Source organism: Haliotis cracherodii, unplaced genomic scaffold (assembly GCF_022045235.1).
Source record: "Haliotis cracherodii isolate W230 unplaced genomic scaffold, xgHalCrac1.p SCAF_18, whole genome shotgun sequence".
Classification (NCBI taxonomy): domain Eukaryota; kingdom Metazoa; phylum Mollusca; class Gastropoda; order Lepetellida; family Haliotidae; genus Haliotis; species Haliotis cracherodii.
In genome coordinates this window covers 19,772,697-19,793,532 of record NW_027266273.1, presented here as the reverse complement: position 1 = coordinate 19,793,532, position 20,836 = coordinate 19,772,697, and the positions used below count along the sequence as shown (strand labels likewise).

Genomic DNA, 20,836 nt, shown 5'->3' with positions numbered 1-20,836 from the left:
GTTGTCAATACATTTGTCAATACGTTTGTCAGTAGGTTTGTCAAAACATTTGTCAATACATTTGTCAATATATTTGTCAATATATTTGTCAAATATCACTCAAGATTCCTGACAGACAGATTTGGCCAAGATGGCCTTTGGTATGGTTTCGGGTTGATAATATATATAGCTGTTACATAGCTGACTAAACACCCATCACTAACTCACTCGCTTATCTACAGTAAACTACGTTTGTAACGAACTACCACTACCACTACGGGTAAATTTAGTTCGTAATACCTGTAGTTCATTACAAGCATATATACAGCATATATATAACATATGACCGGGACTAATAAATAAGTTTGTTATATCGGTCTGTTCGTTATAAGCCTGTATGTTATAAACATAGTTTACTGTAGTTTTTCAATCAATTCTTAGTATTCACAAATGTTTGATATGTAGGTCAACTGGATTTCCAGTCGGATACAGTGTAGGTCAAAAGTCAAGCTACTAAGTTAATCTGGGAATCATTTTGTGTCACTTAGGCATTTCATATGTTGTCAGTTGGTTTACAATATTCAATGTAGGAATTTGAAAAAAACAATATAGATGTTTTTGACTGCTATTAAGTTTTAGCTTATCAAGACATGGAAAGATAATTGTTTTAAATACATATGGTTCACCATTTCCCTTAAAAACAACAGTTTCATTTCATTTCACCTGATTAATTGGAAAACAGATTCCTCCACAATATTTTGGTTAGAAATCTGTTTTTTTCCTTCTAATTTTAGGTTATTTTGTTGTTGGTCATTCTCATAAACCAACTGAAAGTAATGTAAGGCCATACTTCTAAGAGTTAGAAAATTAGTTTTAAGAGTTAGAAATTATGTCTGGATGATCTGGTGGTTGTCCTCACAATACCCAAAGACATACATACATCTACATGTGTCTTTGCAACACCCGACCCTGCCTGGTTAGTTAGGTGAGCTAGCTCAGCAGGGTTGAAGCAAGCATTAATCAAATGTGAAATGTCACTAACAGGATCATACAGTCTTTGACAGTCACTGATAGCCACTTTCGTTTGTTCATACATATTGTTAACTGTCAAATTTGACATTTGGGCATGACATGAGTCAGGTCTGACATTTGGAATGTCAATTAGTGTCCCCATGTCCTCATTATCAGCGTAGAGACCTGCGTACCTGTGACAGAAGCGAGGGAGGCACTGTGGTCGTCTGTACTACCTGTCTTATAGAGGGCGCCAACCCTGACTCTCTAGGCACCTGGCATACTGCCTAATGTGTCTTGGCATCCAATTTATGCACTCCTATCAGTGTACACAGCTGGTACAAGTAAATTAGACTGGGGATTTCACATTGAGTGCAAGACCATGTGTGCCAATAAGCTTGGAGCTTTATATTTTATTGATTTGTCATGCTTTGAAAGAAAAAAAAGATGACAAATAAATTGAACTTTGAAATATTGGCATCACGTATCAGATAAACATTTTATGGCCTCCTGTGTGCTGCACTGCACTTTTATCATGTCAAGGTTTATCGATTTAATAACAAACTATCTCAGTGGAAATAAATTAATCATTTTAATAGCATTTCTTGTCTATTTGTCATAAAATTGGGTCTGTTGGTCAGTTGAGCGTTGAATAAATATGTCATAAATTTCATGTTAGTATCTTTACATGAAAAAAAAGGACCTGTGAAGATCTGGGTTAGAATAGGTCTTCATCAACCCAGGCTTGCCGTAAAAGGTGACTATGCTTGTCGCAAGAGGCAACTAAAGGGATCAGGTGGTCAGACTCGCTGACTTGGTTGCATGTCATCGTATCCCAATTGCGTGGATTGATGTTCATGATGTCAATCACTGAGTTGTCTGGTCCAGACTTGATTACTTACAGCTGTCACAACAACAAACAAACAAATCTTTGCGTCAAAAGAGTTAGTTTGTTATCTATTTCAATACACATGCAAACAACTGAATGTAAAGATTGATGTTTTACTCTTTTCGCCATGTAGGTGTATCTGGTCAACAAGAATCCAGTGTTCCATGAGGTGAGTGTGTATGTAGATACGTGGACCACCTATCTAATGGTCTTTTATTCCCCAATCAACAAGTATTGGTTTATTTTTGTGTTCTGGTTGTCATGTATTTATTTTCATCATAGAACTCAAGATAAGATGGTATTTTGTATAGCCTGCTAAGCTTTGTTGATCACAAGAACCATTTTATGGTAATACAGCTGTTCCATCTCTGTAGGATTGTGCAACTGTTCCATAACTGTCACTGTAGAGATGTGAAACAGGTAATGTTAAGAAGGACTGTCAAAGACCTAATTTGAATCCCATTGACATATCCTATGGGCGGCCATTCAGTCAAAAAATACAAAGTTGAAAAAAAGGACAAAAGTACGCAATTAAGGTAAAATATTACAAATAAAGAACTATATGTTACTACTAAAGGTCAAAATACAAAACAAACAGACGAGTGTTAAACATACAAAGTTGAAATAAATGTCAAAAGTACGCGATATTAATAGTCAAATGTTACGAAAAGACGTCATAAGAAAAGAAAGAACAATATGTACGAAAGAACGTCAGTGAGCACGAAAGGACGTTTTCAATAAAGAACGTCAGTGAGCACGAAAGGACATTGACAATTTGTAAAACATTCCGACTTTAATCGGCTTGTTCCGCCGTGTATATGATAACTGCATGTTGAGGTGCACAATGTATTACGTCATTCCTCATGCACTCACCGTCAGTTTAACCCTCTTCTGTTTGTTTTGTATTTTGACCTTTAGTAGTTAGATTTAGTTCTTTATTCGTAATATTTTATCTTAATTGCATACTTTTGTCCTTTTTTCATCAACTTTGTATTTTTTGACCGAATGGCCTCCCATAATATCCCCCATCCTACTCAATGCTAAATGCTGACATGTCAATGACTATTTCAGGTTGCATACGGGTTGATGGTATTCTCCATCCTAGCATGTGCCGTCAGAACCATGTTGTAAGTATAGTCAAAATTCAGGGCTGGGGGGTAGCCTAATGGTTAAAGCATTCGCTCGTCTCGCCGAAGGCTCGGGTTCAAGTCTCCACATCGGTATAAAGTATGACGCTCATTTCTGGTGCCCCCCTTGCTGTGATACTGCTTGAATATTGCTAAAGTGGCGTAAAACCATACTCACTCACTCATGACATCATTGTTGTCCCCGGAAAGTGATCAGGTAGACAAGATGTCAGTTTTGAAGTAAGAGATCTGTTTTGAGTTATTATCCTTGAAATTCAGGGAATGATTTGAACATTTATTATTATGAAGCCTCTCACTGTGTTCTCCTGAAAACTCTAAAAAACTGTTCTTAAGTGAGTCTTTAAGGCATTATTTGTTTTGTCGTTTGAAAATTTGTTCACATCCTGTTAACGTCACTGGGTTGGCCTGAAGCGTTCAAGTAAATTGTTAGTTAAGTATGTAGTTGGTTAGACAAATGAGTGTATACAATTTCAGTTAAAGTCACTGAAGTGACCAGAACAGAGGAGTGTAAACATTTTGTCACCGTGACGATAGACATCCTGCAATTAAGTAACATTTTCTACAATTATTTATCGATCTGTGAAGATCCGAGGTAGAATACGTGTTCAGCAACTCATGCTTGAGGTAGAAGGCGACTATGCTTGTCATGAGAGGCCACTAACGGGATCGGGTGATCAGACTCGCTGACTTGGTTGATGCATGTCATCGTATCCAAATTGCTTGGATCCATGCTCATGATGTCAATCACTGGATTGTCTGGTCCAGACTCGATTACTTACAGACCGCTGTCATATAGCTGGAATATTGCTGAGTGTGGCGTTACACAACACACAACACAACACATACAACTATTTGTGGAGTTAGATTTAGAGTTGACAAGATGTCAGTGTAAGTGAACTACAGCAGCATGTCATCATGTATGTGTGTGTTGCAGGAAGTATGAGCATTCCCTGACGCTGTTCGTGGTATCCACCGTGTCCTACGGCATGGGCTTCCTGTTGTGGAATGTGGACAACACTTTCTGTGGACATCTCAGGTAATCAGTGGCTGCAGGTTGTCACCTTGGTGGGTCCTCAGGTTCTATATATGGATGTGCATATGAAGCCTGCTCACTACCTCATAATTCAGATATATACCCAGCAAATGTACTACAGGACAATTGACATAATTTTATTATATTTGCCCAGCACACTACAGGACAATTCAAATATATGCCCAGCACACTACAAGACAATTCAGATATATGCCCAGCACACTACAAGACAATTCAAATATATGCAAAGTCCACTACAGGACAATTCAAATATATGCCCAGCACACTACAGGACAGTTCCAAATATATGCCCAGCACATAACGAGACAATTCAAATATATTCAATCAAGCACTTGCATTTCTTGAACACTTCTCACTCTGGGAAGACCATGCCCACTTCTTATCTTTCCTCAGCAAGTCACTTAGTGCATGTAGTACTGTTGATAAATGCTAAAAAAACTCTCATAATAGTTCACAGCACCCAAAAACAAACACAGCTGCGATATACTCTCTGGTCTTGGAGCATCAGTTAGGGCCTGTACCTTATCCTTAGCAGTGTGAAGTCCCTCACTATCCATCATATGACCTAGATACTTGACTGAATCGACAAAAACTTGCACGTCCCCTCTTCACTATCAACCCATATTCCTGCAACCTTTTCAACACTGCCTCTAGATTTCTGAAATGATCTTCATCCCTTGATCCTGTCACCAAAATGTCATCCTGATGACACACTACTTTGTCCAAGCCTTGCAATATCTGGTCCATTGTGGCCTGAAATATGGCTGGTGCAGAGGCGATGCCAAAAGCAAGACAGGTATACCTGTCAAGTCCCTTTGGTGTGTTAATTGTCAAACACTTCTGACAATCTACATCAACTTCCATCTGTTGATATGCATGTGCTAAGTCTGTTTTGGAAATTGTTCTTCCACCAGCCAGAGAAGCAAACAAATCTTCTATTTTGGGCAATGGGTACTTGGTAACACTGGGTTCACTGTAGACTTGAAGTCCCCACAAATTCTCACTGTTAGATCCCCTTTGTGACAGGTACAATCGGAGTTGCCACTCACTGTGATCCACTTTAATCAAAACCCTGTTCTTCCCCATTCGTGCAATCTCTTACTTCACCCTGTCCTGTCATGCTTTCATGAACGTAGGGGAAATTTTTGACAGATGGGTGAGCTTTAATACCTTCAATTGTACCATTTTCTTCAGAGAAAACATCACAGTACTTCACAAGTATATCTTCCAACTTTTCTTGGCTTGAATCTTCGCTACATATGTGTATGTCATCACCTAGCTTTTTTCCACATATGGTGGCCATGCTCTTCCTAGCAGAGGGGGCCCTTCCCCTTTCACAGCATGCAAATCTTACTTCCTCCTGTTTGCAACATAAACTTTCAGTACACCAAAGTTTGTAACATGCTTACCTGTGTGAGTTCTCAAAGGTATTGTCGACTTGTCAAAGTGACAACCATTAAGAGGATCTTTGTACACTTCTTCTGTAATGATGGAATTTTGCGAACCAGTATCCAGTTCCATTCTTAGGTCACTGCGTTTATGTTGATGGTAATGCACATCACCCCAGAACTTCCGATCATAGCAAACATCTGACTCAAACACTCCGATAAATCATCGACAATTACCTCATTATCATTGTCAGTTGTGTCAATGGCATTTATACAAGCATTTGGCTTCTTACCGACATTGTTTACATTGCCATTTCCGATTAGCCATGAACTTGATCCTGGAACACGACCCAAACTTTTCATTTAAAAAACTGCAGCTGATGGCCTCGTTCGTTACAGAACGAACACACTGTATCCTTAAATCTTTAATTGTTGTCCAGATGAAATGAGTTACTGCATCGATAACTTAACTTAGTGTTTCCAGTCCTAGGTTTGCTGGTCAAATGAAAACACCTTGGTAGATCTGTGTCTCTTGTCGCTGCCTCGGCTAAGTTCATCACAGTCCTTGGCCGCTAAGAATTTGTAATTGCGAAAACCTGGTCAATTTTCTTCTAACAATTTCCTTTGAATTGCCCCACAACTCTATGTTGACGTTGGGCAGAATTTGATTCCAGAATGTTCTAGGTGTATTTTCTATACTTGTAGGTACACCAGGGAGAATGTTCTAGGTGTATTTTCTATGCTTGCAGGTATGCCAGAAAGAATTTTCTAGGTGTATTTTCTATGCTTTCAGGTATGCCAGGGAGAATGTTCTAGGTGTATTTTCTATTCTTGCAGGTATGCCAGGGAGAATGTTGTAGGTGTATTTTCTATGCTTGCAGGTATACCAGGGAGAATGTTCTAGGTGTTTTTTCTATTCTTGCAGGTATGCCAGGGAGAATGTTCTAGGTGTATTTTCTATTCTTGCAGGTATGCCAGGGAGAATGTTCTAGGTGTTTTTTCTATTCTTGCAGGTATGCCAGGGAGAATGTTCTAGGTGTATTTTCTATGCTTGCAGGTACGCCAGGGAGAATGTTCTAGGTGTATTTTCTATGCTTGCAGGTATGCCAGGGAGAATGTTCTAGGTGTATTTTCTATTCTTGCAGGTATGCCAGGGAGAATGTTCTAGGTGTATTTTCTATGCTTGCAGGTACGCCAGGGAGAATGTTCTAGGTGTATTTTCTATGCTTGCAGGTATGCCAGGGAGAATGTTCTAGGTGTATTTTCTATTCTTGCAGGTACGCCAGGGAGAATGTTCTAGGTGTATTTTCTATGCTTGCAGGTATGCCAGGAAGAATGTTCTAGGGGCAGCAGGGCCAGTGACAGAGCTACATGCGTGGTGGCACTTACTGGCTGGTTTTGGAACCTATCTCTCCTTTCTCTTTGTGTGAGTATTTCCCATTCAAGAAAATATCTAGTCTGCATCCTTCATCAAGAATAAATAACTGTAAATATTCAAATATTCATCTCAGATCAGACTTTTAATCCCAACAAATGCAGAATGGAAGACATGTTGACATTGTATCACTGTGGGGTTGTATAACAGTTCCATCACTGTAGGGTTGTATAACAGTTCCATCACTGTAGGGTTGTATAACAGTTCCATCACTGTAGGGTTGTATAACAGTTCCATCACTGTAGGGTTGTATAACAGTTCCATCACTGTAGGGTTGTATAACAGTTCCATCACTGTAGGGATGTATAACAGTTCCATCACTGTAGGGTTGTATAACAGTTCCATCACTGTAGGGATGTATAACAGTTCCATCACTGTGGGGTTGTATAACAGTTCCATCACTGTAGGGTTGTATAACAGTTCCATCACTGTGGGGTTGTATAACAGTTCCATCACTGTGGGGTTGTATAACAGTTCCATCACTGTAGGGATGTATAACAGTTCCATCACTGTGGGGTTGTATAACAGTTCCATCACTGTAGGGATGTATAACAGTTCCATCACGGTTGGGTTGTATAACAGTTCCATCACTGTGGGGTTGTATAACAGTTCCATCACTGTTGGGTTGTATAACAATTCCATCACTGTAGGGATGTATAACAGTTCCATCACTGTAGGGTTGTATAACAGTTCCATCACTGTAGGGATGTATAACAGTTCCATCACGGTTGGGTTGTATAACAGTTCCATCACTGTGGGGTTGTATAACAGTTCCATCACTGTTGGGTTGTATAACAATTCCATCACTGTGGGGTTGTATAACAGTTCCATCACTTTAGGGTCGTATAGCTGTTGTGACACTGTCGGGATAACTGTTCTATAGATTTATGTTAAACTTGTTTAGTTTACTTGTTCTGTCAGATGCCTGAATTTATTTTTTCCAAAGAATTTTATATTATTAACAGCTACATCTTTCGGGCACTAAACTTTTGAGGCTTAACTTTTAAATATCCAATTACCCATGCATATTTATAGTTATATTATTAGAAACATTTCTAGTGAATCAATGTACATGTATTGGGCCTTAATTATGGGTGTTCTTTTTCTAGAACACACACCCGCTATCTGTACTTGAAGAAACAACCAAAGATAAAGGTGAGTCATACCTTAGTAACATTGCCTGCTCCCTGTCACTTGAAATCTCAGGGTCAGGGGCTCTACCATCAAAGCATCTGTAAAGCAATGGCAGTTGTAAGTCTGTTAAGCTATAAAATTATGATAATTGCAGCACAGTGAATGATTTGTGGATCCTGCTCCAGATTCACGATGTGATCTGAGCTCTGTGTCTGCCAGTAGTCTGTGGTGGAGTGTTGACAGGAACAGGAACAAGAACGAGGACAGGTTCCTGGCTCTGGTGTTGCATTATTTTTGTCTTCATGTCCTAGGCCCACTTGCACAAAGCGATCTTAGCGGTAAGATGATTGTAACTCCCATACTTTAACATAGGTCTACGATAGTCTTAGCGCTAAGATCATTCTGTGCAAGTGGGCCCTAGACCTTGGCCCAGTCTAAAAAGTGATATTAGCACTAGGACTAAGTCTGTATCAGGGTATGGAATAATGGAAGTTACAGCGTTAATATCCAGTTGACATATGGTCACAAGTCATGACAAAAAGAGAGATTTTCTAATATACCACTCAACTTTTGAGAGGGATACTCAGATATGGAAACCTTTCTGGGTAATTATTTTGGTGCCTCATGTAACAATAGGAATTTCCAAATCCAGTGTTGAGTAGCATAGTTTCAAATCACTTAGTCTGAAACTACTCAAACAGGCGTCTTGTTAAAGTCTCTCCTATCCTGAGACCAAGTTACAGCACCTACACTTGTCAGCTGCCTTGGATTGTTTGTTGTTTAATGCTGCACTCGGCAATAATCCAGCTTTATGACATTTGTGTCAATCAAGTCTTGACCAGACAATCCAGGGATTGACGTCATGAGCATTGATTTACGCCACTGGGATACAATGACATGCATCAACCAAGTCAGCGAGTCTGACCACCCTGCCCCGTGAGTCTCCTCTTTCGACAAGCTTGTGTTGCTCAAGACCAAGTTTAACCTAGATTTTCATGAATGATGGCCTCAGTGGAGCTCTGGTTGGGAACATTTGTTGTGCATTTCTTGCTGTGACACATTTGGTAGCAGGCATGAAATTAATTTGATTCAGTTATTAGGATTTCATAGAAATATGAGAGCCTTTTATGAAATAATATCATCTCACCTGAATGGTTTTAATGTATCAGTACTTGAGTCATAACCTACTGTATTCGACCTAAGGGCGCTCTCAAAATTTTTGTGAGAAAAAAAATAGAGTTGAAGGATCGTAAATTTCGTGGTTTATGCTGACAGCCTGAAATGATACAAAAGAAAAGTCTGTGCGTATTATGCACGACAGATATATTTTCCAGAATTTAATTGCCTGTAATGAAGGGTGCATATAACACACGAGTGAGTTTTATACACTAATAAATACATCCTGTGTACATTGATCAATCGGAAGGGATGCTAATTGGGATTGTTCACTAGCCAATATATTTGTAAATATCGCCCTGGGTGCTTATTAGAGCGGGGTGCTTATTACGCCAAATACGGTAATGGTTATTAATTGTGTTTCAAGTTTTATGTGCTTAAAGGAGATGTTTCAGCTTCAATATCTTTTATGTATATATTGAGGCTAAGGTGTTCAATACCTAGAGTGGTTAAAGTTATCTCCCTTCTTATATCTGCCTTGTCCCAATTCAACTTTGATGTAGACGTGTGAAACTGAAAAGAGCTGAAACATTTAATTGGCCCTCTGATTACTGTAATATAGTAAACCCAGCTGGGGTATTGCACACAAACAAAACACATCAGTTTCCTGGTCTCAGTGCTGTTTGATTTGGTTTGACCATTTGATATTCTCTGGGGGAGGGGGCAGGTCAAGGGGAGGTCAAAGGGGCCCTGGCATTGAAGAAAAGAAGAAGGTTTGTTCCAGAAATATATAATTTGTCCTCTACTTTTATCCCCCCCCCACCAAATAAATTGAAATTGTTTGGATATGCTGGATGATCTGAATAAGATATGTCGTGAATTGTTTTCTAGTTATTTGAATCCTCCTTTTAATGCTTGTTTAATCTCAATCCTGCCAGAATTATTAAGTGGTTACTCCCGTATGGTTAACTTTACCAGACACCAAAAGAAACTGCACATATGATTATAGCATATACACAGTTTCTTTTTGTGCCTAGTATATCTAGTCGCAGTGTTGGAAATCTATAGCTAGATGATGCTTTGTGTTTCAGTTTCTGCATGGTATTGCACCGTATGTGACTGTGAATCACGACAGGAGATGACGCACCAGTGCCTGCTAGCCACACCCCTCCAACCTACGTCCCCCGATCACTTGCTACACACGTACAGGAACATCATCCACAACACACGGCTCATGTCATTCCATATACATTTCTTCTCACAAAGGGCATTTGTATTGTTATTTTGATGTCGAATCCTCAGACTCAGTAATCTCAATTCATTATTGAAATAGGCACAGTTTTTTGCCCACAAAGCTATTTTACAATTTTGTGGTTTGACTGGCTCAATATACCCCCAAGTCTGACTGCTGGTTGCGAGGATACGGCTGTATATTGTAAACTGTAGTATATGGTTCCAGTCTGACTGCTGGTTGCTAGGTTACAGCTGTATATTGTGTACTGTAGTATATGGCTCCAGTCTGACTGTTGGCTGCTAGGATACGGCTGTATATTGTATAATGCAGTATATGGCTCCAGTCTGACTGTTGGTTGCTAGGATACAGCTGTATATTGTATCCTGCACTATATGGCTCCAGTCTGACTGCTGGTTGCTAGGATACAGCTGTATATTGTATCCTGCACTATATGGCTCCAGTCTGACTGCTGGTTGCTAGGATACAGCTGTATATTGTATCCTGCACTATATGGCTCCAGTCTGACTGCTGGTTGCTAGGATACAGCTGTATATTGTATCCTGCACTATATGGCTCCAGTCTGACTGCTGGTTGCTAGGATATGGCTGTGATTTTGCCGACTAGATTAAGTCAGCTCACACACACACTTGCTCATAATGTCCTGCAATTGTGGACTTTATCATTTAACATGCTGTCATTTCATCTGTCAGTTTTTAATGGTTTTTATTTAGATATTTTGAAATATAAATGGGAATTCAAATATGTATATGTATATCTCTTCAAAATCTGTATTCTTGTAATGAATGATAGACTGAGTGAAAAATGGTTGAGAAGTTGAAATATTTACTTTGTGGTGAATATTGTATCACTTCTGGGGCTTGTTTGTTCATTGTTTTCTCAGGTAATTGTCAGTGACAAAAGCTAGTATTTCCAAGAATGTTCTCCGGTGTTTTCTTGAAGTAGTTCTTGCAGGGCCAAAAGATCCTCAAGATTTCACTTACAGTAGTGAGATGGAAACTGTCCTATGTATGCTACTCTAAATATGTTAAGGAACACACAATTCTTTTCATATGACTAGAGTTAATCTGTAATGCCAATATTCCTGAGGCAAAGAAGTTAACTGACTGTAAAAGTCCAGTTTCCACCCTTGCTGAACTAGACTGGAATTTCGTGGCTCAAATGTATTGTGAGTTCATTAACCAATCAGATTCCACCACTCATATCACTTGCATTTTGCTTCAAATGCAGTCAAGGTGATCATTAATCAAGATCTTGATTGTTGTAAAAACGGGTCTTACCCCGTACAGTGCATCAAATCAACTATAAAACTCCACAATTCCAGCCTAGTTTGTCAAGGGTGGAAACTGGATGGTCATGTCCTGACAGAGTAACTGCAGTCAAATGAACAAATTGAGCATTCTTTAACTTCCTTTTAGTAGTATATTATAACTAATTACTTTGAAGCATAAAAGCCTTGAGAAATAACTTCATGGCACATAATTGCAGAGTGCGATACATTTGAAACCTGACTTGATCACTTTTCACAATAACATTGTCACTATTACGCTTTTTAATGAAGGATTCCTGAGATCTATTTTTGTACCTTTTCTCAATGAATATTTGCCATTGATGGGTTTGAATGGTGGAACCTTCAGCTCCTACATCAGCTGTTTGGAGGACTATCCAGCATACTTGAGACATCATCCAGGCATCACCGTCATCAGGATGAAATTCCATCAGAAAGCATTCTATTCCCCTGGATTAAAGAAGACATTTGTGTAACCTAGGTAACACTCTCTCAAGTGATTATTGTCAAACTTCAGATGTCCAGTTTTAGTTTCAGCCTCATTGATCTTGGTAGCCATGGTAGCAATGAGAAAAAATGCTGGATAGTAAAAGTTTTACAAATATCGTGTTAGTTAGTGTTGGCTTGAAGTAACACAGCTATTCAGTATGTGTGCTAGGCCATGAAGATATTCATGGTTGTTCCATCATTGCCACAAACTCCATCTTCCTGAGGCAAGTGTTTCCACCCTTATCATTTCAAGCCTACTATTCAGTGCTAAACCATCAGTGGACTATTACAAATATCGATAGTTCAAACAGATACACAAATTAAGCAGATACTGATATTTTCAAAGTGGTATAAAATTTTCATTCAACTTTCCCTAAGTACTTTTTTATGTTTGAGTGCAAACTTCATTGTTCTTTAAACTCCAACGACTGAACCCTTACCACAGTACCTGAGATGCAGTGCTATTTTTAGACAGCCCCCTGCTGAGCATCTCATGTTGCCACAATGTGCAGGGTGACTTGTCACGGTGTAGTCTCACTAGTCTGTGTGACTGTTATTGTAAGAACGAAATGTGGCAGTAATAAGAAACTTCACTGTGGTAATCTGTCATTGTGTTTGTCTGTCAGGGATAAAATCTGAAATGGGGGCACATGATGTTAATCCCATCCCACCTCGTCAGTCTGAGAGGGGCACTGGTGGCCCAGTCGTTGGGTGGCGCAATTCGCTGTGCAGAGTTGCGTCCCTTGGGCACGCCAGAAACCTATGATTGTGGGTTTGAATCCCGTTTCGCCCTGATTATGTTTCTAGGTTTGTCAGCACCATACCCGTGCTCGTGGGTTTCACCGAAGTGGTAAACATCTGAGACCTGCATCACTTCGGGCTTTCCTCCCACATTAAGCTGACACGCCGTGATATAACTTGAATAATGTTAAAAGCGGCGTTAAACCCATCTCACTCACTCACTAAAATCTGAAATCTGGGAATGTAGTCATCTTTGCTCATGTTTTCACGAACACCTGGTATCATCACTACTTGATGGGATTCATGGACGCATGCTCCTGATATGGTCATGATACTGTCAACTCTGCTTTTGGCCAAGATTTCTTATGAATATGGAAAGGGTTTTGTTGCTTTTATTATTGTTAAGCCATTCAAAAATGTAAAACGATTGGATATTGTGTTTTGATCGCATGGGACAGAACTCATGTTCAATATGGGGTGGCAACATGATATAGCGAAGAAACGGAGGCTTGAAATCACAAGTGTAGAAACTAGGCTTTGATGCAGGCTAGTGGGCACTCTGACCCCAGAATGATGCACAAAGTCATGAATGGTTTTCACTGTATTGTTCATAGTGGTAGACCTGTTGTTTATTAATAATCTGTTGACAATTTTTAATAAAACAGTATTATGTATTGCTCTGGTCAATGTGCATGACAGCTTCATTGTCATTGTGTATTTTTAGTGATTCTTGCAGCCTGCTGCAATGGGGGTTTGTTGTTGTTTAATGTCTTCGTCAGTAGTAACACTTGTTTTGTCACGGTCAAATGTTGATCTCACTTTTCCCCACTGCCTGTTGTTTCCATTAAGTCCCGAACAATAACTTGACATAATCGTGGCATAATCATTGGCTTGTCGCAGTAAAGACAAATGTTCCGTTTCCTGCATACCATATCTGCTGTAATAAGTACCTTGAGCGATAAACAATTGACAAGGGGGCGTTTATTTAAACCAAAACATTTTTTTCAGTGATCAAGTGTAAGTGAACAAACTTTAAATGTCCATGAAACTAAAATGTTTTTGATAATATTTTACTCTACGGTACTGTTTTTCAAGAAAATATGGACTGTTAAGTAAAGTTTTGATCTTAGAAGGGTGTGCTTATGAAGATTAAATAGATTGGTCTAGAATTTGGTCAAGGGGGCTTATTGAAGCAGGGCGCTTACTACAGCAAATATGGTAGGTACAATATGTGAAGCCATTTCTTGTGTCCCCTGCCATGATAGGGCTGAGATGGCAAGTGTACCAATTACACACACATGCAATATAAAGCATTCAGACTCGAACAGAGTTCAGACAAAAGTACCTCGTAAGGGTTTGTGAAACAAGAACTAACTCAGTCAGATACTTGGTCCTAAATAAGTAAATAAATGTAACACATGCGACCCTGACATTTTTGTCACATCCTCAACAAGGCAATTGATGAAGTGTTCAATCTAACGCTGTTCTCAAGCAAGTTATATAACCTGCTTTATAACGGCGTTGCACCAAAATGTTTCTACACTTGTAATAACGAGGTTGATCATCCATACAGCTTGTCAGTAATGACATTGACTTCCACCCAGAGATCCTATACCTCAACTTACAAAACATAAAAAACTATGATCAAAAAGTACATTTTTGAAAAAAGATTTCATGTATTTCTTTCCTCCATGTACGTGTGGCCACATACAGAAGGCGACATGACCTGCGTTGTGACCTCCATGAATATGAATATGTGGCAGGGTTCAATATTTTGCAGGGGTGATGGGTATGGTACAGCAGTTGAATTGATCAGTACAGTTACCGGTCTAAGGACCGCCCCTTGGTCTAGTGGATAGAGCATCTGCTTGGATAGCTGAAGGGCGGTGGTTCGACCCCTTATATTCAAAAACGTAAAAAGATGGTACTTGTTGTTACCCTGCAGGCGCTCAGCATTAAGGGGTTAAAAACAAAGATTGGTCGGCTCAGAGTCAGAATACTGTGTCTGAGTGAGGTATCCATGTTAAACTGCGGCATGGTGTCTCAGTAGGCTAGTACAAGCAGCCCCCCCACAACACACGCATGCATGCACATTACTGTATAAGTGCCACAATTTTTAAGGTGATGTTAATCCCATTCCACCTCGTGTTTGAGGGGGGCACGGGTGGCCCAGGTGTTGGGTGGCGCGATTTGGTGTGCAGAGTTGCGTCCCTTGGACACAAAAAGAAACCTATGATTGTGGGTTCGAATCCCGGTTCGCAACTGTTTCTAGGTTTGTCAGCACCATACCTGTGCTCGTGGGTTTCACCGAAGTGGTAAACGTCTGAGACCTGCATCACTTCGGGCTTTCCTCCCACATTAATCTGACACGCCGCGATATAACTGGAATACTGTTAAAAGCGGCGTTAAACCCAACTCATTCACTCACCCGTCTGTCAGAGTAGGTAAGCAGTGACAGTGGCCTGAGACAAGGTGTACAGTTGTCTCACTTGTGTGAGAGTGGTTCTGTCACCTGTAATAGTGTCTGGTGCACAGCTACAAGCTGTGTAAACTACCCACATGCCCACGTGACAAACCACCTGTAACAATATTGGATTAGCCCACTTTTTACAAATGTTTCCTGGAGCAACACATCTGTCTATCTGTACAGATCAATATCTAGTAACCCCCCTTACCTGAACAGGTATTTAAGTGATGCTTTACTGTGGCTTAGTGCATATCTTTCTAAAAAATATTTCTCAATAATTAAGTTTATGTCCAATTTGGGGGATAAGATTATTACAAACTTTCCTCATTACACAGAGTTGTGGAGACTGACTGTATGTATACTTACTATGATGACACCAGGGGCCCATTCCATGAGGCAATCTTAAGCCTGATTATTTTATGAGATCAGCTAACATAAAAAACCTGAAATTAGAAAAATATATAAGGAGTTTTGACAATTTACAATTACCATATTCGACGTATTAAGCGCCCAGGGCGCTCTCAAAATTGGAAATAGTGGGCTCTTATTAGAATATAATTTTGGTGAGAACAAAAACAGAGTTGAAAAATTGTAAATTTCGTACAGTAGTTTATGCTGACAGCCTGAAATGATACAAAAGAAAAGTATGTACGTATCATACACGACAGATATATTTTCAAGAATTTATTTGCCCACAATTAAGGGTGCATATAACACACGAGTGAGTATTATACACGAATCAATAAGTCTAATGTACATTGATCAATCGGAAGGGGTGCTAATTTGGATTGTTCACTAGCAAATATATTAGCAAATATCACCATGGGCGCTTATTCAAACAGGGCACTTATTACGTCGAAAACGGTAAATGAAATTAAATATGTTTTAGATTTTATCACTGCTGTTTGTAAGAAATGGTGAAATTATGTATAAAATTCTTTATTCCAACAACAACAACAAAATATCAGTTATCTTTCGGTATTATTGTATGTAATGAGCTCATGTACCAAGCTGAGAATCAATTGTAGTACACCTTATGTAACTTGCATATCTCACATAAGTATCATTGGGCTGAGATGAACGATGTTTATATGGTAAAGGGGAGTAACTTGGTTTGTTTGCATTGTCTGCTAACCGGCAAAACGTTTGAATTAAAGCATTTTACTAAGTGAAACTTCGGACATATATTCCGGTCTGTATGAATGAAAGTCGTTGAGATGCATTTGTTGTCAACCGATCCTTCAGGTACACATGGCGTGATGTACCCTGTGTGTGAACCTATGTACCCCAAGCCCTCAAAGACTCACACACAGGGTACATCACACAATGTACTCCTCCAGTTCGGTTGATAAATCGTATTGTACGTCTAAGATCACATCGACCAGCCCTATAACACTTACAGATGAGCTAACTCTGAGTTGTTGCCCTTTGCAAAATATCAGTCTGAGTGATCTCCCCTTAAACTCATGATGTTACAGTTGCATGCAATGCTTCCCGTTGTTATCATGTCAGTGTAGCAAGAAATGCTGTAACAAGTTCAGTTAGAACTACCAATATATCACATTAATACTAATCTATCTAATAAATGTGTATATATTGGTATAGCATTGTAGTTTACAAACATTAAGCTATGGGATTATTTAACCATGTTTATTTACTCACCACATGAACTTCTAGTCACATATTTCACTATGATTGCCGCCCTCATAACTTTCAATACAAATATTGCCACATGGATGAAGTCAGGTGATACTGCATTTATCACATAGCCAAGATTTGCCCAATTCCACCACATATTTTTATACACCGTTTTATACGTTTTGAGGTTGTCATTATTTACACTTTTATGATGGTAGTACAAATATCCACAGCATTGACTGCAGAAGTGATCACGGTTGTTACTTTGATATTTGTATGTGGATTTACTTGGTGCTTTGCATGTGTGTGAAATGTTAATAACTTGTACATGTCATGATTCGCATTTCATTCGTTTCTTTAGTTTCTGTATGGTTATTAAGTGTATTAGTGTTATTGTACTTTTGGCAGACTGTGGACTGTTCTGTGGACTGGGTTCTGCAGACTGTGTTATGCAGACTGAGTTCTGTGGCCATGGTTCTGTGGACTGTATTATGCAGACAAAGTTCCGTGGACTGGGTTCTGCAGACTGTGTTATGCAGACAAAGTTCTGTCACTGGGTTCTGCAGACTATGTTATGCAGACAGAGTTCTGTGGATTGGGTTCTGCTGTCTGTATCATGCCAAGTTCTGTGGACTGGGTTCTGCGGATTGAGTTGTCACCCTTAACACCCCCCAGGTGTCACTCTGAGCCCCTCCAGGGGTCACCCTGGACCTCCCCAGGTGGGGACTCTGTCCCCGCCCATGTGGAACATGCATAATGGAGGGTGCATTGAGGTTCCAGCAGTCAACAGACATATTTTGAAATCCAAGGAATGAAAAAATGTTTTGCTTTTTCTTGAAGTATGGATAATATGGGCCAATAATAAGTTGTATTAAACTCTTTAGTTTGCAATGGCATCATGTTATCTTGTCCCTCCTAGGTAGGTAATTTCCACTTCAGATGTGGTATATCTTATAACGTGTAATATATGACTATATGACTTTAATAAGGCCACAATAAGTTAATTTTAAGAATTTCATCCACATTTCTAAAAAGAATTAATCTAAAGGCAAATGTGAACATTAACCTTCGACGGATGTGGTTTGTTTGGTTTGTTTATGATTTAACACTGCACTCAGCAGTATCACAGCTATATGACGGCAGTCTGTCAATAATCGAGTCTGGACCAGACAATCCAGTGATTGATATCATGAGCATCGATCTGCGCAATTGAGATCGATGACATGCATCAACCAAAGTCAGCAAGCCTGACCACCCGATCCCATTAGTCGTCTCTTACGAAAAGCATAGTCACCTTTTACGGCAAACATGAGTTGCTCGACTGATGTGATTCACCTGAAGCGTGAATGGGTTTAGGGTATATTTCGTCAAATAGCGAATAGGTGACACACATACCAGTTTTCTTTGTTGGTAATGAGGTGATCAGGTTGAAAATCTAAAATTTAATTTATTTTGGCCTATCGGTGGTGGTGCTTAATTTAGCATACAATATACGATAATTATCCTAACAATTACCTCACAATACAGCCAGTGTCATGCTACAGACACAATGTGTAACATGATATGTCCATCATGGCATGTATTTCTTGAATTTCAATTACATTGTATTTACCATGTAGCAAATATAATAATGAAAGCTCCTCTGAACTAGTGTGAAAATATTGTATTGTGATGAACTGTTCATGTGGATTAATGGTTGTTATGCTGAAACATTACATGGAGGACATACAGCTAAGGATATATATCCATTTCTCTGTCTGTACTGCTCCAAGTATAAGATTCACCTGGAACCATGCTCCTCTTCTGGAACTCCGATGCCAAGATGCCTGTTTTAGGTCTGCATGTATATGTATTGAACACCTAGCATCTGAGGTTGTCCCTAGTTCGAATGTCAGTTGAGTGCATCTGTGGATGTCTGAGGCCTTTAGCTGTTTGATCATGGTCTGTACCTGAACTAGGGGGCACGGGTGGCCCAGTCGTCTAAGGCGCCGCGATTCGCTGTGCAGAGTTGCATACCCTGGACACGCCAGAAACCTATGATTGTGGGTTCGATTCCCGGTTCACCCTGATAATGTTTCTAGGTTTGTCAGCACCATATCCATGCTCTAGGATTTCACCAAAGTGGTAGACGTCTGATACATGCATCACTTCGGGCTTTCCTTCCACATCAAGCTGACACACTGTGATATAACTGGAATAATGTTAAAAGCAGCGTTAAACCCAACTCACTCACTCACTGTACCTGAACTAGCCACGTGGAAGTGTTTCCTTTGTTGTTATGTGAAACGGCCATAGCGTAGGAGTGTAGACAATACTGTTTCAGGCCTAGTCTGTCATACAGACCCTGAAACAAATATATCCAAGACAGCCCATGCAAGTCTATAATATTTGGCAAGTCTAGATTACTGCAGTATCAGGAAAATGAAGAAAGCCTCTGGGCTCCTGTTTATTATATTTCATAACAATAATTTAACAACTGTTTTTGTCTGTAAAATATGTTGATTTCAGAGACTTGATGTTAGTCTATTTCAGGCCATGTGATATAAACTAATTTTTTCTCTTCATTTATTTGTCCACAAATGTTTGTTTAATAGGATGAATAAAATCCAAAATGAACGATTGAATAAATGAACTAATAGCATAAAGAACTCAACAGCTGAACCTTTACCAGAGTATTCATTATAGTGTATCTGCTCGATTTCAGAAATCCTGTGTGGAGGTATTTATTTTATGAATATGTACTACCAAAATCAAAACTAAAGTGATCCCTTATAAGCATTTGCAAGTTCATGTTTTACATTTATGGTATGTTTTTTGTTTTATCAAAAGGACTGTGTGTTTTATTGTATACAACATTATGACTTGATGATGTGGTCTGTATGATGTGTATAAGTAAGCTAACGAAAGATGTTGTTTTGCTTTTTGGAAAGATGATCATTGTCATGTAGCCATAAGCTGACTATATACTAGCATGTAGCCTTCCCTTGTGTAATAAAGGTTTACATGTTTGATGATGGTTTTGTGGTTGCCTTCATGGTCTAGTGGTAGAGCGTCCGGCTGGAGAGCGGAAGGTCTGAGGTTAGATCCCCGGCCACATCATACCAAAAGACGTTAAAAGATGGTACTTGTTGTTACCCTGTCTGGCGCTCGGCATTAAGGGGCTAAAACAAGGACTGGTCGGCTTGGAGTCAGTATACTGTGTCTGAGTGGGGTATTCATGTTAAACTGCGGCATGGTATCTCAGTGAGCTAGCACTATAAATCGGCATCAGTCCGGACTAGTACAAGCAGCCACACACACACATATACATGCACATCGCTATTTAAGTGCAATAATCTTGGACACGACGTTAAACCCAATTTCACCTCACCTTGGGGCTATTAGCTCATTCTTATACATGCTTCCATCTCTGGTCTTCTTCCATTGTCCATCCATCTTTTATCGATACAAGCTTCCATCCTTGGTCTTTTTGTCCATTGTCCATCCGTCTTTGCCAATATAAGCTTCCTCCCTTCGATCTTCGACAAACCATCTTTTGTCGATATTAGCTTTCTTCTTTGTCTTTTGTGATTGCCCAATACAAGCTTCTTTGTCAATCCATCTTTTGTCCATACAAGGTTCTTCGTTGGTTTCTATCCATTGCCCATCCATCTTTTGACAATACAAGGTTCTTCGTTGGTCTCTATCCATTGCCCGTCCATCTTCTGTCAATACAAGGTTCTTCGTTGGTCTCTATCCATTGCCCATCCATCTTTTGTCAATACAGGGTTCTTCGTTGGTTTCTATCCATTGCCCGTCCATCTTTTG

General features: G+C 39.5%; 1 protein-coding gene across 2 annotated transcripts in view; it reads left to right on the top strand.

Annotated features, from left to right (window-relative positions):
* Window positions 1–20,007, top strand: part of LOC139465855 (alkaline ceramidase 3-like) — a 37,445-nt gene extending 17,438 nt beyond the window's left edge. For both annotated transcript variants that reach the window (XM_071247810.1, XM_071247809.1), the window contains 6 exons: window positions 2,013–2,048; window positions 2,951–3,006; window positions 3,962–4,063; window positions 6,791–6,895; window positions 8,014–8,059; window positions 10,246–20,007. In XM_071247810.1, coding sequence (XP_071103911.1) covers window positions 2,013–2,048; window positions 2,951–3,006; window positions 3,962–4,063; window positions 6,791–6,895; window positions 8,014–8,059; window positions 10,246–10,296 — 396 coding nt within the window. In that variant the 3' untranslated portion in view covers window positions 10,297–20,007. The remainder of the gene's footprint in view (window positions 1–2,012; window positions 2,049–2,950; window positions 3,007–3,961; window positions 4,064–6,790; window positions 6,896–8,013; window positions 8,060–10,245) is intronic.
* The last annotated feature ends 829 nt before the right edge of the window (window positions 20,008–20,836 follow it).